The 15,662-nt window shown below is 30.9% G+C and overlaps 3 protein-coding genes across 3 annotated transcripts; 1 reads left to right on the plus strand and 2 right to left on the minus strand.

The window, feature by feature from the left end:
• Positions 1–621: 621 nt before the first annotated feature.
• Positions 622–11,438, minus strand: LOC115880022 (chitinase-3-like protein 2). The gene is made up of 9 exons (XM_030897132.1): positions 11,324–11,438; positions 11,168–11,229; positions 10,910–11,061; positions 10,298–10,555; positions 7,854–7,980; positions 7,644–7,796; positions 7,473–7,562; positions 5,163–5,378; positions 622–1,625 (listed from the first exon to the last, which is right to left on the minus strand). Exons 2-9 carry the CDS (start codon positions 11,215–11,217, stop codon positions 1,259–1,261), a joined length of 1,413 nt encoding a protein of 470 aa, XP_030752992.1. The 5' UTR covers positions 11,218–11,229; positions 11,324–11,438; the 3' UTR covers positions 622–1,258.
• A 1,220-nt stretch (positions 11,439–12,658) lies between these two features.
• LOC115880027 (NADH-cytochrome b5 reductase-like) lies at positions 12,659–14,260 on the plus strand. The gene is made up of 2 exons (XM_030897138.1): positions 12,659–12,706; positions 12,810–14,260. Exon 2 carries the CDS (start codon positions 13,193–13,195, stop codon positions 14,156–14,158), a length of 966 nt encoding a protein of 321 aa, XP_030752998.1. The 5' UTR covers positions 12,659–12,706; positions 12,810–13,192; the 3' UTR covers positions 14,159–14,260.
• Positions 14,261–14,762: 502 nt separating this feature from the next.
• Positions 14,763–15,561, minus strand: LOC115880017 (enhancer of rudimentary homolog). The gene is made up of 3 exons (XM_030897121.1): positions 15,364–15,561; positions 15,062–15,247; positions 14,763–15,007 (listed from the first exon to the last, which is right to left on the minus strand). Exons 1-3 carry the CDS (start codon positions 15,364–15,366, stop codon positions 14,885–14,887), a joined length of 312 nt encoding a protein of 103 aa, XP_030752981.1. The 5' UTR covers positions 15,367–15,561; the 3' UTR covers positions 14,763–14,884.
• Positions 15,562–15,662: the final 101 nt, after the last annotated feature.

Genomic DNA, 15,662 nt, shown 5'->3' on the forward strand with positions numbered 1-15,662 from the left:
TTGTGCTACCGCGGATCAAAATCCCACGTTTTCAAGTAATCAAACTGCTGAGGTGGTTGCCCTGCCCACAATGCCCGTATTGTTCAAGAATATTTGAACAATACTTTTCAACCGTTTAATTAGTGGATATGGAACTATTTTGTGGCCCGCTAGATCACCAGATCTTCCTCCCAATGATTTCTTTTTTTGTGGGGTTATGTAAAATCCAAGTGTATGGTCATAATAGGGCTAATAATCTGGATGAGCTTCAAGTAAAAATACGAGAGGCTTTCCAAACTATTAGCCCTAATATGTTAGCCAATGTCAGACGGGGGTTTTACGAACGCCTAGGCTTCTGCCTAGCACAAGAAGGTGGTCTTTTTGAACACTTGTTATAACTTTTTTTATTTAGAGTAATATTATAGTTTTTTTTGGGTTTAGAGAATTTATTTATTTTTAGTTTTGGCTTGTAAACACACTCAAATAATAAATATTTAAGTATTTTTATTTTAAATGTTACCTTAAGTGAAGGTAAACACTGAAAATAAAAATAATAAATACTCATATTCCTAGTCTGTCATGACCGACCCGTCCAAGCGCAACTGCAACTGCGTACTGCCTGACCAGCCGACTAGCCTGCAGTGACTCTCGAGTACGAACGCAAAACGGGTAAACGTAAATTCGTCCGGCAACTTGCTATGTTACTAGTAGCCTGGTCTTCTCTGTATATGGATTAAGGTTAATTTAAGAAAAAGAGAACACAGTACAGAATTGCATGAGCCATGTTTATAACTATTTCAAACAACGCTTTTAGGTTACTACAATAATATTCGAGATAGATAATACTTATACAGAGTAAAAAAAATAGTACCAGTGTGTAACTTCAGTGTAAAAGTCCTTACCAGTTCTGAAACGATACAGTAATATATCATCTATATCTTAATGGATACAGTAATTTCAAGATCACATTAAAATGCTGGGAGTTTTTTACGTAAGAAAGATGTTCTTCGTTTAGTTCAACACAGTAAAAGGTTTTCAAGATATTTTAGTATTGGTGAAATCGTGATGTAAGTAAATTTTTGACAGGTAACTAGTAGGAATTTGAATAAAGTGAGATTGGTATACTAGTATTTTCACACCCTGTATAATATAAAATATAATTTTCTTAAGTTACTTCAATTATTCTTTGGTTACATAGTTTTCCCAAATTGTAGTTATTTTACAACTTTATTTTATTTAGATGTTTTTTTCTTACTTTGCTGTTCAATCACCGTCACCGTTATAGTTCCTTATCACCCAAAACATTTTTAATTGTCTTAATAAGAGGAAAATTAGAACCACCATTTTTTCCCATTTTACAGATACCTGTATAATCGTCCGTGTTTAAACAATACACCATTGCACCTCCGAAATTGTGGTTCTTGATAAATTCGGCTTTGTAGGTTAGACTTTGCTCGTCCTCGAAGGATATCCATTCGTAATATTTAGAGGCGTATGGGCTGAAGTTTTCCATATCAAACACTGGCGTAATATGGTTTGTCTGCAGAAAATTACAGATTTCTGTGTAAGACGCAAAGCCGTATGTGCCTAGTTTGCCGTAACCGGAAGCCGGTGCGTATATGTCGTGGTTTCTTGCGTTTCGTAATCTAAAACAACAAACTAAGACAGTTAGCAATGTAGAAATTAATACACCCAGATGCAAAAAAACCTAACGGAGAAATTTTTGGTCAAATTTAAAGTTTTATATTTTTGTTATTTTTAGCCCTATTTTCATGATTTTTTTAGCAAACTGTATATAATTATAACAACTTTAATTTATAAACGAAGCGTTTAATAAATAATAATAATAATCGAGGGGTTGTTTTTTTACCCTAACTTTAAAACACTCTGTACAATAATTTCGTGTGTAAATTTTCCTAAAATACAATTTTACGGTCAGAACCATGACTCCTGAGCATTTGATTCATGTCCATACATACCTTGGTTAATTTTTATACCGAAATGAACTGATCGCGATCAATTTGCAATTTTTTCATTATCATTACATTTCGCTCTTAAAAATTAACCAAAGCATGTATTAACATGAATAAAAAACAAAATATAAGGTAATAATAACAACCTAACCTGACCAACCGTAAAATTATATTTTAGGAAAATCTACACACAAAATATTGCACGGAGTGTTTTAAATTTAGGGTAAAAAACAACCCCTCGATTGACCCTGTATAATATGCCAAATACTAAAGTTTATAAAAAAACTGAGTTTACGAATTAAAGTTGATATAATTATATACAGCTTGCTAAAAAATTCATGAAAATAGGACTAAAAATAACAAAAATATAACACTTTAAATTTGACGAAAAATTTCCCCGTTGCGTTTGGTTGCGTGTTGTGTTTTTCATGGCTAGAAAAAATGACAGTTAAGACATATCTAAACTAAATATAATCTATTACAGCTGTAGTAAAATGAGTAACTAATAGTGAAAAATAAAGTTCCAACCCAAGATGCAACTTGTGTGGTTTGAAGTTTTGATGCAAAATCCGGCAATACCGCATAGAAGAAATGTGTCGACCCAATTTTTATCTCTTTTTAATACATTTGATTTTCCATTAAGCTGTTCACATTACTGTCTGACAACTTAAAATTCAGACCGCACAGTTTCCATGACCAAATCGGTATAATATACATACAGGGTGTCCCACTTAAGATCGATACAAGCCAATATCTTGGTTGTTTGTTGAGCGATCTTTTTCATTTTTGGCAGCAGGCTGTATGACTATAAGACGTTTATTTATAGGGGTATTTGCCCAGGGTAAGATATGCGATACCTCATAGACGTACGTTTTAATGGGGTTTGAAATTTTTCGAGTCAAGAGTAAACTACCCTTAGGACAAGAACAGTTAACCTAATAGGACTGCTCATTCAGCCAAAAGTGTCAGCCAGGTGCATGCGAAAACTCATCGCTTTGTGACGTCATTGTAGTACATTTCATGGTTATTAGTCCTTATCTGGCAACCAATAATACACACACGTGCATTATTGGTTGCCGGATGCAAAACGTTCATTATTTAGTTTATTTAAACACCTTATATGTATGCAGTATAGAAAATTAACTGTATAAATCATATTAAATACTCGGATACTGCATTTTTAAGAACAGCAGTTCCCAGCATCATCTTTTCCAGGCATTCTTTTTTAGAGTACTTCCATAGTTTGCTTTAAAATAATTAATAAACAATATCGTAGGCACTTAGTAAGCACTTTGTCACAATCCACAACACAAAATGAACGTGTTTATAAACTCTATAGCTCTAAAACTTTAAAAACACCTTTTTCACATTTAAAATTGACAAAATAATTAACTCAAAATTTCTCAGCTGTTATTTTTATAAGTTTACCATAGGCAACTAATAATACACACTATCATGACAAGGACTACAATTACGTCACAACTATCAGCTGAAGCGCGGGAAGAGGCGAACGTACGTCTTATGAGGATGAGCAATCCTATTATTTTACCGTTCTTGCCCTTAAGACAGTATTTATTTCAAATCTGATAAATTATATTGAATCCTCCTTACCCAAGATACTTAAGTTCTAATTTTGATAAATATTGATACAGGGTGTGTATATATTAAAATGAAAAGACATTTTTATTTTTATTATTATTTTTTAAGTACTTACGACGCCACTGGATAAACAACTGGTTTATTATCAATAACCAATTAAAACCAATTATCAATTAACAATCGGTTTAAGTTTTCAGATAGCTTCCATAATAATTAAGATACGATACAAAAAAACTAAATATTTCCGATTTATTTTGTTTACTTTAAAAAATTGTTTTTTAAGTTTGCTAATACAAATGAATAAAACGAGTTACAAAATAATTTAAAAACCCTGTTTTCAATAGAATCTGAAATATGATTTTTATTCGTTTTATTGAGGAATATTTTAAAAAATCCAAATAGTTATTTAAAACAATCATTATTAACTTTGGAAAATATGCTCTAAACAAAGATTTATAAAACTATAATGTACTAAATGTCATCATCTTCGACCAAACTTAAATGGATTATTAATTGATAATTGGATATAATTGGTTATTGATAATAAACCAGTTGTTTATCCAGTGGCGTCGTAAGTACTTAAAAAAATAATAATAATAAAAATGTCTTATTTTAATGACACACCCTGTATAAATATTAATAAAAATTAGAACTTAAGTATCTTGGGTAAGGAGGATTCAATATAATTTATCAGATTTGAAATAAATACTGTCCTAAGGGTAGTTTACTCTTGACTCGAAAAATATCAAACCCCATTAAAACGTACGTCTATGAGGTATCGCATTTCTTACCTTGGGCAAAATGTACGTCTTATAGCCATACAGCCTCCTGCCAAAAATGAAAAAGATCGCTCAACAAACATCCAAGATATTCGCTTGTATCCATCTTAAGTGGGACACCCTGTATATGTAGTAAACCGATCATTTATGAAATTCACTTAAAATTAACTAATTATATATTTTTCTTGCATTTTTGCTTTTATTTAATTCTTGTCAAAGATTAGATGTTAAAGAATTTAGATACACCAATTTTATGTACCTGCATCAGTAGCGAAGCGGATGTTTGTGTTAATAAATAATTATTATAACTTATCTATTTTTATTAGAAGTATATATTTTTAAAACAATTTTAATAACTACCAACATTTTATTGACAACGTAAAAGAAAATAACACATTATTGAGTCTACCCTACATCATATTTTTACACGGTTTGAATAAAATTTGAACGGCACTGATAAACCGGAATTTAAGTTGGCCATTTTAGGTCACCGTCGCGGTCGATCTAAGATTTTTTATATGCTCCGTCTTTAATATTTTTATTCAAAGGTGAAACCCATAAAAAATATTGAATTATCTTTCGATCTTCAAATGTCATTTCTGACATAAAATAAAATAATAGAGCGTCCCAATATTGAAACATTCAAATTTGTATCTGAATCAAATCCTAAAAAACTTTTAATGAACCAGTAGCGTGAACAACCCTGTATATGGAAGACGTATTATTACTATTTTGAACGCAAGTTTCAAATTTATTCAAAATAAATCAAACAAATAAGGCTTATAGAGCGATTTAGTAGTTGCCACCTAATAATTAATATGAATAACATTACCTGTAGCTATGTCCATAAGTAGGCAATCCAATAACAATTTTACTCTTATCCATTCCCATAAAATTCCAATAGTGACTAGAATAATTAATGTTCAATGTGGCCATATAATACTTTTCGTTTGAACCCGAATATAATGGGGCATTTATACCAGTAAATGGAGTTAGCGATGTGTAAAAATGATAATCGTACGACATGAGATTTATATAATCCACGTAACTGAAATAAAAATTGTTGTTAATTTTCATTCTTGCTGTCATCTTATAAGATTGTAATCCATCGCAAAACCAGGTTTACCAGCTAAACTCCTAGATCATATATATACCATAATATGATCGTTTTTATAAATTATAATAGAACAAGAATACCATACCAACTAAGTGAAATTACTCAAAAAAGATAAGAATTAGCTATAACTCAGTAATTTTTCGAAAAAAACATATTATAGCTTATATTGCAAGAGAGCTTAGAGCTGCTAGAGAGTCTCAAGGCCGAAATACCATAGTTTTGTGAGAAAGGCAAAGTCCGCGGACTTGCCTTTTTTATTATGGTATTTCCTCAAAGCCGGCCCTTTCACCCAAATTACCATAGCGGAAATATATCCGCGGACTTTACCTTTCAAGCAAATCTATGGTATTTTGGGTAAAAGGCCCGGCCTCAAAGCCAAGTCCGAAGGCCTGTGGGTATTCACTTGCAACAAAACACTCCGAACGAACCAAACGCGCCGCGCACTCCAAACAATCTGCAACAAAACATTTTTCGGGCGCGCTCTGGACAACCTGCAACAAAACATTTTGCGCGGAGCGTTCCGCCTGTTTGCGGTGTTTGTTGCGTTCCCACCAGTAATCAGTGTTAGTGTGTTTGTCGACATGGATGCATCTAATATTACCATAGCAGCTGGTGCTTTTTTAATTATAAAGGCATTAGCGGGTAACAAAAAAGAGAAAAAAAGAAAAAAACGAAAAATGTGTGCAAGACGCCTCTTTTTGCGCCGTCAAAATATGGCCTTACTTATATAGTGACCTAGATTATATGAATATGAAAAATTTTACAAGGATGACTTCAGAGGATTTTGAGAATCTCTATGCTATGTCCTAGTTACGGTGCACCCTATATTATTAGCAATTGCCACCTAAGCATCATGCTTCTTTACTTTGTTATAATTTGTCCCATTTGTCGGGTCCCATAAAATAGGCTGCAAACTCATCAAATAACTCTAAACACTTTTCTCTGTTCCATTCCATAGCTAGGAACAGTTTAAAAACACCACAAACACAACGAACGTTCAAAACTGCCGTATCCACTGAACACCGGCCAACGAACCTATTCTCTTGAGCAAATCCCGTTTACCGACAAGCTTCGGAAAATGTTTGGCGCGTTCGGTTCGGTTCGGCGCAACGTACTGACTACACAAATTTGATACAGCGCGCGCGGCGCGTTTGGTTCGTTCGGAGTGTTTTGTTGTAGGTGAATACCCACCTTTTGAGATGAGTAACAAACCGCAGCGATTTTAGGATCGCAATCGCAACCTGCGATTGGCTCTCATAGGAAACTGCGATTTGCGATTTTTCCTATTTGCGATTGAGTTTCAATTTAGGCAACCAATAAAAAATAGTACTATAGTTGCGAGTTGCGATTTTTCTGCGATTGTGATTTTGTAAACCAGGACCAAAGTTTATAGAATATTTTATTCTGTAAACTTTGCTAGGACCATGATAATCTTCTATTTGCGAGATTTTTAGGAATTGCGATTTGCGGTTTTGTTGCGAATATAATTTTGTGGTCCATTGAAGCATTTTATAGGAAACTGCGACTGAATGTTTTCGCTGATTTTATTTATTTATAGAGAAAGTATGTTTTTCTAGGGCCAAGATTAATAATATACTGGGTGTTTCTCAAAACTGGTTCGCCCCTATAAGTTTATTTTTTCTGATAAAAAAACGTCATGTTAGCATATGACATAAATTAGGATTGATTGACGCATTCAATTCGTTTCAATCATTTCATCCTATTTCACCGGAAATGACTACAATTATTGATTTTTAAATGGCACCCTCGCACCCAATTTTTTTTTTACTTTATTCAATAGAAAATGACACTCTGAATAGAATCGCATATCATATGTCAACAACTGTTAAGCTATAGCATATACACAGACAATTATATACCATAGTACAATATTTAAATATTAAAATCGCAATCGCAGGTTACAGTCGCAGCGATTTAAAAATCGCAATCGCAGTTTCAATTATTGTGATTGGAGAATCGCAGTTTTGCTCATCTCTAGTTATTATCATTTTAAAAGTAACTTACTCGTTTATGTATGACACGTCGTAAGACATATCCGCAATTGTTGACGTGGCTGCAACCGCTAATGTCAATAGATATGCATATTTTTTTTGTCTAAAAAATAATTTCAAGTTCAACGTTATGAATTTGAAATTTGAAAATTGCTGGTTTTCCTTGATAAAACTTAGTACCTACCTAGCTATGTTCTCTCTAATTTCGATTAATAATTGTGTAAAATGCATTTTTTGCTTTTTGTCGCCATTCGGATACTGTACCGGAAACTCCCAATCTAAATCAATACCATCTAAGTTATACAATTTCACATAACTTAATATTGATTGAATAAACCTAAAAAATACAAATAATTATTTACCACTGATTAAAAAGGGTTAGAAAAAAACTAACATTTTTCTGTTTGTATGATTTTTGACCATTTCAGGATAACCATTTCCATTTCCGGAACCACCAATGGACAATAATATTTTTAACTGTTTATTCACTTCTTTCAGCTTAGTAATATTACGAAGATATCCTAGAAATGTAATAACATAAATGAATAACAATTAGATTTACTAACTAAAGTTATTCTAATTTGACAGAAATTTTTTTTACGGTATTAATTTAAATTTTTTATTTTTTTTAATCTAAACCCTAAATTTGCACGCCTATGTCGCTGGATCCATACGTCTGAATTGAGTTTAGAATTTTTATTGCAGTAAAAAATGTCATGTTGCCACATTTATTTATTTATTTCCTGATATTGTCATTCGTCTTGGATACTTTAGTTTTGTATGATTGTTGTAATTTTTTTCTGGTTAAGTGATGTCTTATTATGTAAATTGGAGAAAACATAAATCTGTTCCATTAAAGCAAGGAAGGTGATAGGAAGTGGATAAAATAAAAACTACATTTATTTAACTCGGTACTGTCTTTATTATAACGGGTGCGTCTCAAAAGTGGCTCATGCTACATAATTTTTTATACTTTTCAACCCAAAAAACAAGATTTAGTATGTTAGTATATGAAATAAATTAGGATTGATTGACGCATTCAATTGTTTTTGGTAACTTCCTGTTTCACCGGAAATGACTATAACTTTTAATTTTTAAACGGCAACCTCGGTATGTAATTCTACTTTATTCGATAGAAAATGACACTCTGAATAGAATGACATATCATATGTCAACTTTTTGACATTTTCGCATATGGTTTAATTGTAATTGTAACACGCGGTTCATAACGACAATTTGACTCGAAATACCAAGTGTGTGGTATCAATATATTCATAAAAAAATTTAGGACAAAACTAAAGCAAAAATAACAGCTTTTCCAAATATGCTAATGAGTCAAGTATGTTATTAATTAAAAATATGATCTTGTACATCTTTTATCCGGCCTAGACAAGACACGAAACCTATTAGACGATCATAAACTTTTTTCCAAGGCTATTTGATTAAAACTTAGTGGATTGAAAAAACTGATTGAAATTTAAAATATGTTATATATTTTAAGCGACAATGTCAAAAGTTGACATATGATATGTCATTCTATTCAGAGTGTCATTTTTTATCGAATAAAGTAGCAATATACCGAGGTGCCTTTTAAATTCAAAAGATGTAATCATTTCGTTTGAAACAGGAAGAGACTAAAACAATTGAATACGTTTCAAATCATAATTTATGTCATATACCTACTAACATACAAATCTGTTTTTAGTAACAAAAAAAACAAAAGTTATTGAAAGCCTTTGAGACGACCCGGTATATTAAAAAATATTGTTTCATAATGTAATATCATTTTAAAATTATTGTATGTTATTTTAGATTCTGAAGATAATTCGGAATATATTTTAAATAAAAACATTATGATTTTGTTACAATGTAAGTAAGCAAACCTTAATGTAATGTGAAACAAAAAATTCAGATTTTACATTTTACTAAAATATTATTTAAATAAGCGCCTTTCTACAACAACGCCACTGACTGCCAATGGGTAAATTGAGATCTGTTGTACCGGTCAAAAGTCGTTTCAAGACTTAAATGGATTATTTAAGTCAATTCTTTTTTTCAAATTTGGCACTGGCGAACCATATTTTATATCATTTTGAACAGAAAAAGTCAATAAAATAAACACTTAAGGACTACAAGCTAAGAAAATGCGTTAATACAGCCGGGGAGATAGCGGCAACAAAGCTTTACCGCACACGTGCGACACGTACTACAAGGTAATAAATGAATGAATAGGCTCCTTCGCCTCTAATCGGTGTTGTCATATTGTAAAGAACTTATACTTATTAAACATTATCCGACTTATAATTTAGTAGTATAAGGACTATTTAATACATCTATGGAATATTAAAACCTACTTTATTAAACTGTAGTATTAATATCTCAATATATGTGTATAACAAGAAAAAAAATATTGATAATATTAAAGACGTGACAACATAGGCTGGATGAGGAAGGCTCGGTCGACTGTACCCAGAAGTAAACATGTGTACAAAAAAGGTTGTTTGTCCGCGTTGAGATGTAAATAGTGTAGTCTATATTTTATTTTAAGTCTATGACAAGACCACAATTATTAAAATAATATTGATTATTAAAATACACTTCCGTGTATTAACAGTATTTTTATGTATTGGCAACATTAATAGTAAATAATGTAATGTAATAAATTGCTTAAATTCTGCCAAAATCTTAGGGTAGACGCCGCCTACCTTGCCTACCCTGACGAGCCGCCACTGATATATTTTGATTAAAAGAAAATATGTAAAAGTCAGCAACCCTGTGCCAGTCAAGCTTAATCACGTGAATAAAAGTTTATTTAGTATGATGTTTAGTATTACTTACCTATTTGATCACTATCTAAATAAATACTATTATTCTGAACAGTTCCAAAAGCAACATTTATATGTGTACACAAAAACGGATCAATATCCTTTACTTGAAGATCGTTTGAATCACTCGGAAAATTATAATAACATATTAATTTGAATTCATTAATACTGTGTTCATCTAAATAGGAGTTATCAGGAATATCAGAATAGTTCTGAGAGTATTTGTAATTGCTATACAAAACAGCCCTGTGTACATTCTTATGGATCATTTCTAAAAAATACATGTTCTGTGTAATTCTAAATGAGTTGTTTATGTGGTCATGTGTTGCATCGCCTACCTGAATATAGGAAATTATAGGTAACAAAAAAAGTTAAAAATGATGAGGGTTCCTTACAAATCTAGAGGTACATAAAAGTGTTTTTATTCTTATTATTACTTTTTTACATTTGAATAAATTATTCAAAATGAACAATCTGCTTTATTTTAAGAAGTTCTTTAAAAAGTTTCAAATCCATATTTTTTTGTAACATAAAATGGGAAAGACTTATTCATTTTTAAAATTTACATGGGATTTCCTATGTTCAGGTTAGGGATGCACCGATTGTATATTTGTTCACTGCTCACCATCTGAATTGAACCCATAAATGCTTGATTTCGGATAGCTGAGTTTTTCATAGATCCCAAATAATATCATGTAAGTAGTACAAAATAATGTAACAGGTAGTATCACACATATTAAAATAAGTAAGGTTTTCTTATCTATTAAACAGGACCGCCTAAGAACAAATAGTTTGTTTAGCAAACAATATATATTGGTATGCAGTAAAACATGAGTAAAACAAATAATGTTTATAGTTTAAGCATATACCATAAAATATGTACCTTTGATGCTGCTGCAGCAGATAGTATCTGTTGTGATCTTCAGAAAACATGTTTTTAAGTACCTACAATATATTAAATATTCTTTTTACACATCAGATTTTAATAATGAAACATCGCGCTTCACCATAGTCACTAATTAATTTATAATGTACTCACGTTCCCTAAGAGCTATGCTACAAACTGATTATTTAAATTTATTCTTTTTGTAGAAATTTTTACCCAAACAAACGGAGAAAAAATTGTACAAAAGTCATACAATACAAAAGTAAACAATAACACAAAGCCCATAGATCAATAAATATTAGATACGAAACTGTCAAACAGGGTTGTGAACATTTTTGAGTTAAATACAAAGATATAGCAGAGACAAAGAGTAGATAAGACTTCTTACTACTCTTTGGCAGAGTAGATAAGACTTCTTTCAAGTCTTATCTACTCTTTGGCAGAGATATAGAAGTAGTGAGAATGAGCATGAACGTGGGCAAATGAATATACCACTTGATACTCAGGGTTCGGAAAACTACATGTTACTTTGAAAAACTACATAAACTACATTACATGTAGTTAATGTAGTTTATGTAGAGGGTGTAGCTTATGTAACCTATGTATGTAACTTTCAAATATCAAAGGTTTGAGGTGAGGTTATAATAAGTTGAAGCTTTAAAAACACATAATGTATTTAAGAAAACAGAATAAATATGGCTTTAAATATAATATTTACATCATATTATCTCTATTACACCTCATACAAAGGAAAATTATTCATAATATCAATACATAGTTTATTAACGTAGTTTTCATGTAGTTAATGAACAGGAAAAGACGTAGTTTTTGAAGAAAAACTACACGTAGTTAATCAGGTAAATTACGTCTTAGTTAACTACTTCCGAACCCTGTTGATACTACGTTAGGAGTACTTTGAATAGAAAAATTAGGCGTATTATTTTTGTTGTTTTCTTTGTCTAATAATTAACCATAGATTGTAATTTAGACACGCTTCATACTCGTTCCTTTTGATTATATTTTTTCTTGACTCTGGCCCAAGGAACTCTGGCCTCTGGCCGAATGACCTATATAGGTTTAAGCCATTTAAGAAGAAAGAAGAGAAATCTTAATCAAATCTGTGTTTTTTTTTTTTTTTCTATTTTTGGCCACTTGTCTATTACGACATTCAGCCAGCTTATTTCTTATTATTTAATTAGCGTTTAAAATTGGACAAATACAGACTCACACACACATTTAACACCCATGTCCGAGGCCGGAATCGAACCGGCGACCTTGCGTCTACTAGAATGCGGCGCAATCATTTCGACCACAAGGCCGACTTAAATCTGTGGTTGTTTATGCTTCAAATCATAAATTTAAAGAACAAGAACATTGCTTTTACTCTGTGGTTACGATTTTTTTAGACCTAAATTGGGAAAAAGAAGAAGAATGTATGTGGCGCCACTGTAGAAAGTGAGAAAAATTTGAACTAAAGCGTTTCGAGGTTGCCAAGATTTATTAGCGAAATCCTGAAACTAATCTATCAATATTTTTGTAAGTCTACAAATGGTCTAAAATGAATTGAATCGTTACGAAATCATGATAAATCTAATAAACATTTAATACAAACTTTGTTTCGTAGAATATTTTCTTTTAGATAGACCCAAGGTGACATACCATTATTTATGCAGAAAAAAATGACCATTCTGCATTCTGCTGATGGAGGGCTTTATTCTGCTTTAGATATGTTGTGTTCAATGTTCAATTTGACAACATTGTCATCTGTGATTGTCATTGTCAGTGCCAAATTTTTCGTTGTTTTAAATCCATAAGCAATGTTAAATAAATAATTTAATGCAAATAATACAAAACAGGGAGAAAAATTAAATACTTTGAATTTGCAGGAATATTTTGAACTTCCCACTGGAATTGATATTATATTAGGAAGTCTATAAAACTATTTGATCACTTTGCACTTTAGGTTGATATGTCCAGTGCCAGTTAATCGTTTAGTTTGAGCTTGAACCACTTGTGATTTATATGCCGTGCTTGAACTATGGTTTGAACCAAAAAATTCTAATATTTAGATGTAGATCATGTGTTGTCCTAGAAATGAATTTTCCTGTGAAACCCAATGATTCAGACTGTTGTAATTCCGGATGTAATCCATGTATTTTTGATGTATACGAAGCACAGCTCAAGAAATACAAAAACTTTCAAATCATTAGTGAAAAACGTAATTGTATAACGTCCACATCTTATACTGTATTCAAACTGTTAAATATAGAAAAACATACAACTGATAGTTATTTATATACTTTTGAATATGTACACTCAAACAGTAATGATTCTCAATGTGAAAAAGACAAGTTAACTTTATTCTATGAACCAGGACAATATTTTTTGTTAAAAAGCCCTATAGATGATGGTAAATCTTTCTGTAGGGCTTATACACCTATTTTTATTGAAGATCAGCCTTCGTTACAATTCACAATCGTTGTAAAAATATATGAGAACGGCAAGATGTCAAAATATTTAAAACTATTGGAAAAGGGTAGCGAAACTTTATGGAGAGGTCCGTATGGTGATTTTAGAGTTAATTTTTCATGGAAAAACATTCTTTTTATTGCACAGGGTACAGGAATAGCTCCTGTATATAGTATATTATGTGCAATGTTAGAAAATGAAGAATGCTATACTGTGATAAATTTATCTTTTTGTTGTACTATCGATAACATAATTTTACATGATAAAATCTATAGCCTGGCACATTACTGGAATTTTAAATACGAACTGTTTATATCTAATCCAACTAATAAGACTTTTTCTAAAAAATATAACGAAATAGTACATAATTGTAAATTGAAAAAATGTAATATTGAAAGTTTTATAAAAAGTGCGAAAAATATTAAATTTATTATTTGTGGAAGTGAACTTTTTTCTGAGAGTATACAACAAATTCTAGTGGAAAGTGATATTAAACAGATTGACATTATTGTACTTTAATTATAGAACATTCTTTAAATAATATACAATAAGGGTCTTTAAATATTGTACAAAATAATCAAATGAAAATGTTTAATTCTTTATCTTTGTAAATAAAAGCATATTAAAAATAATCTTTTATTTAAAAAAAAAATTATTAGTGTCATTAAGTCATTTAAAAATGGTTCTTGGTAAAAATTGCTATATGAGTAACAGTTTTCAAAATTATTTGGATTGTAAAACGACATTAGTTCAGAAATTAAGGTTGATTCTCACTATACCTTCCGTACCAGCTACCTTCCGTTTCCAAAAAGTGAAAATAAAACTGAAACTTCTACACCCTGTATCTACAAAACCAAGCATTTTAGGACATAAATTTATACAAACTTTTTTGGTCATTTTTATCTGCAAAATATGCTACCGAAGTTTACCAAATACAATTCGAAACCACTCTGTATTTTTTTTATTATCTTCATCCAAACCAAGCAATTTGGAGAAATAAAACTTCCTACTTAACAATCAACTAATTCACTGAAATAGGAATTTACTAATAAACTAAAATCAAATAATAAATTTCAATTCAAAATATTGTTTCTGGATAAAAACATATTAAAAATAAGTTTTTCATTGAAAATAAATGTATTACTTTAATATCTCTTACAAAACTTGTAGTTTAAACTGATATTGTAACATAAAAAGCCCTATTCTGGGAATTACAAAAAAAAAATACAAAATTAAACTAGGTACCTATAACCCATGTCCTGCCGCTTGTCGAAGCAATATATAGATTTTCTCTTTTATCCAGTCTTTATTATATGGGGCATATGTGTTGGTCGATTTTTGATAAACCAAGCAACTCAAGTCTGATAGCTAAAAGTAATTATATAGTCATAAAAATTTAATGAAGTTAAAAATTATACTTACTTGGTCGACAAAATCAAATAATTGTGAAATATCGTACGTTATTGTTGGTGTATTAGGATTCCTCCTCTTGAGATGTTCTTCGTAGATTCGGCAAACGCCTTCCATGCATTCATTAATAGATTCATAATCAGAATACGTCCGTGTCTCCGGATTTGGTCCTGGTTGAACCAGTAATATTGTATGAGCCTTAAAAGACACAATTTAAAGTAAATTATGTGTTTAATCTATAAGAAATTGGTGTGTAACTGAAACGCCTTCATGTCTACTGTGAGCCATATTTGCCGATAGGAATTTTAGCTTACCATATGCTTTTAATGTTAATAACCGTAATGAAAATAACTAGAAGTTAGTTGATGTGTTTGTTTGGAGTTAATTTATATCTCCAGAAACACTAACTTTATGAATTTCTTGTTTTTAAAACCCACAAAAACCCGAAAACCGAAAATTGAAGGAAATTACCGAAATTACTGACATATTACTGAAATGAAGTAAACAAAACTGCAAACTGAAAGCAAAAATAACTATTGAAAAAGAGTACCAATCTCAAAAACAAAAATCACTAGATTCTTTAAATTGATATATATCACAGATCACAGTATAT

This window comes from Sitophilus oryzae, unplaced genomic scaffold (assembly GCF_002938485.1).
Source record: "Sitophilus oryzae breed Bouriz unplaced genomic scaffold, Soryzae_2.0 scaffold_1604_pilon_pilon, whole genome shotgun sequence".
NCBI lineage: Eukaryota > Metazoa > Arthropoda > Insecta > Coleoptera > Curculionidae > Sitophilus > Sitophilus oryzae.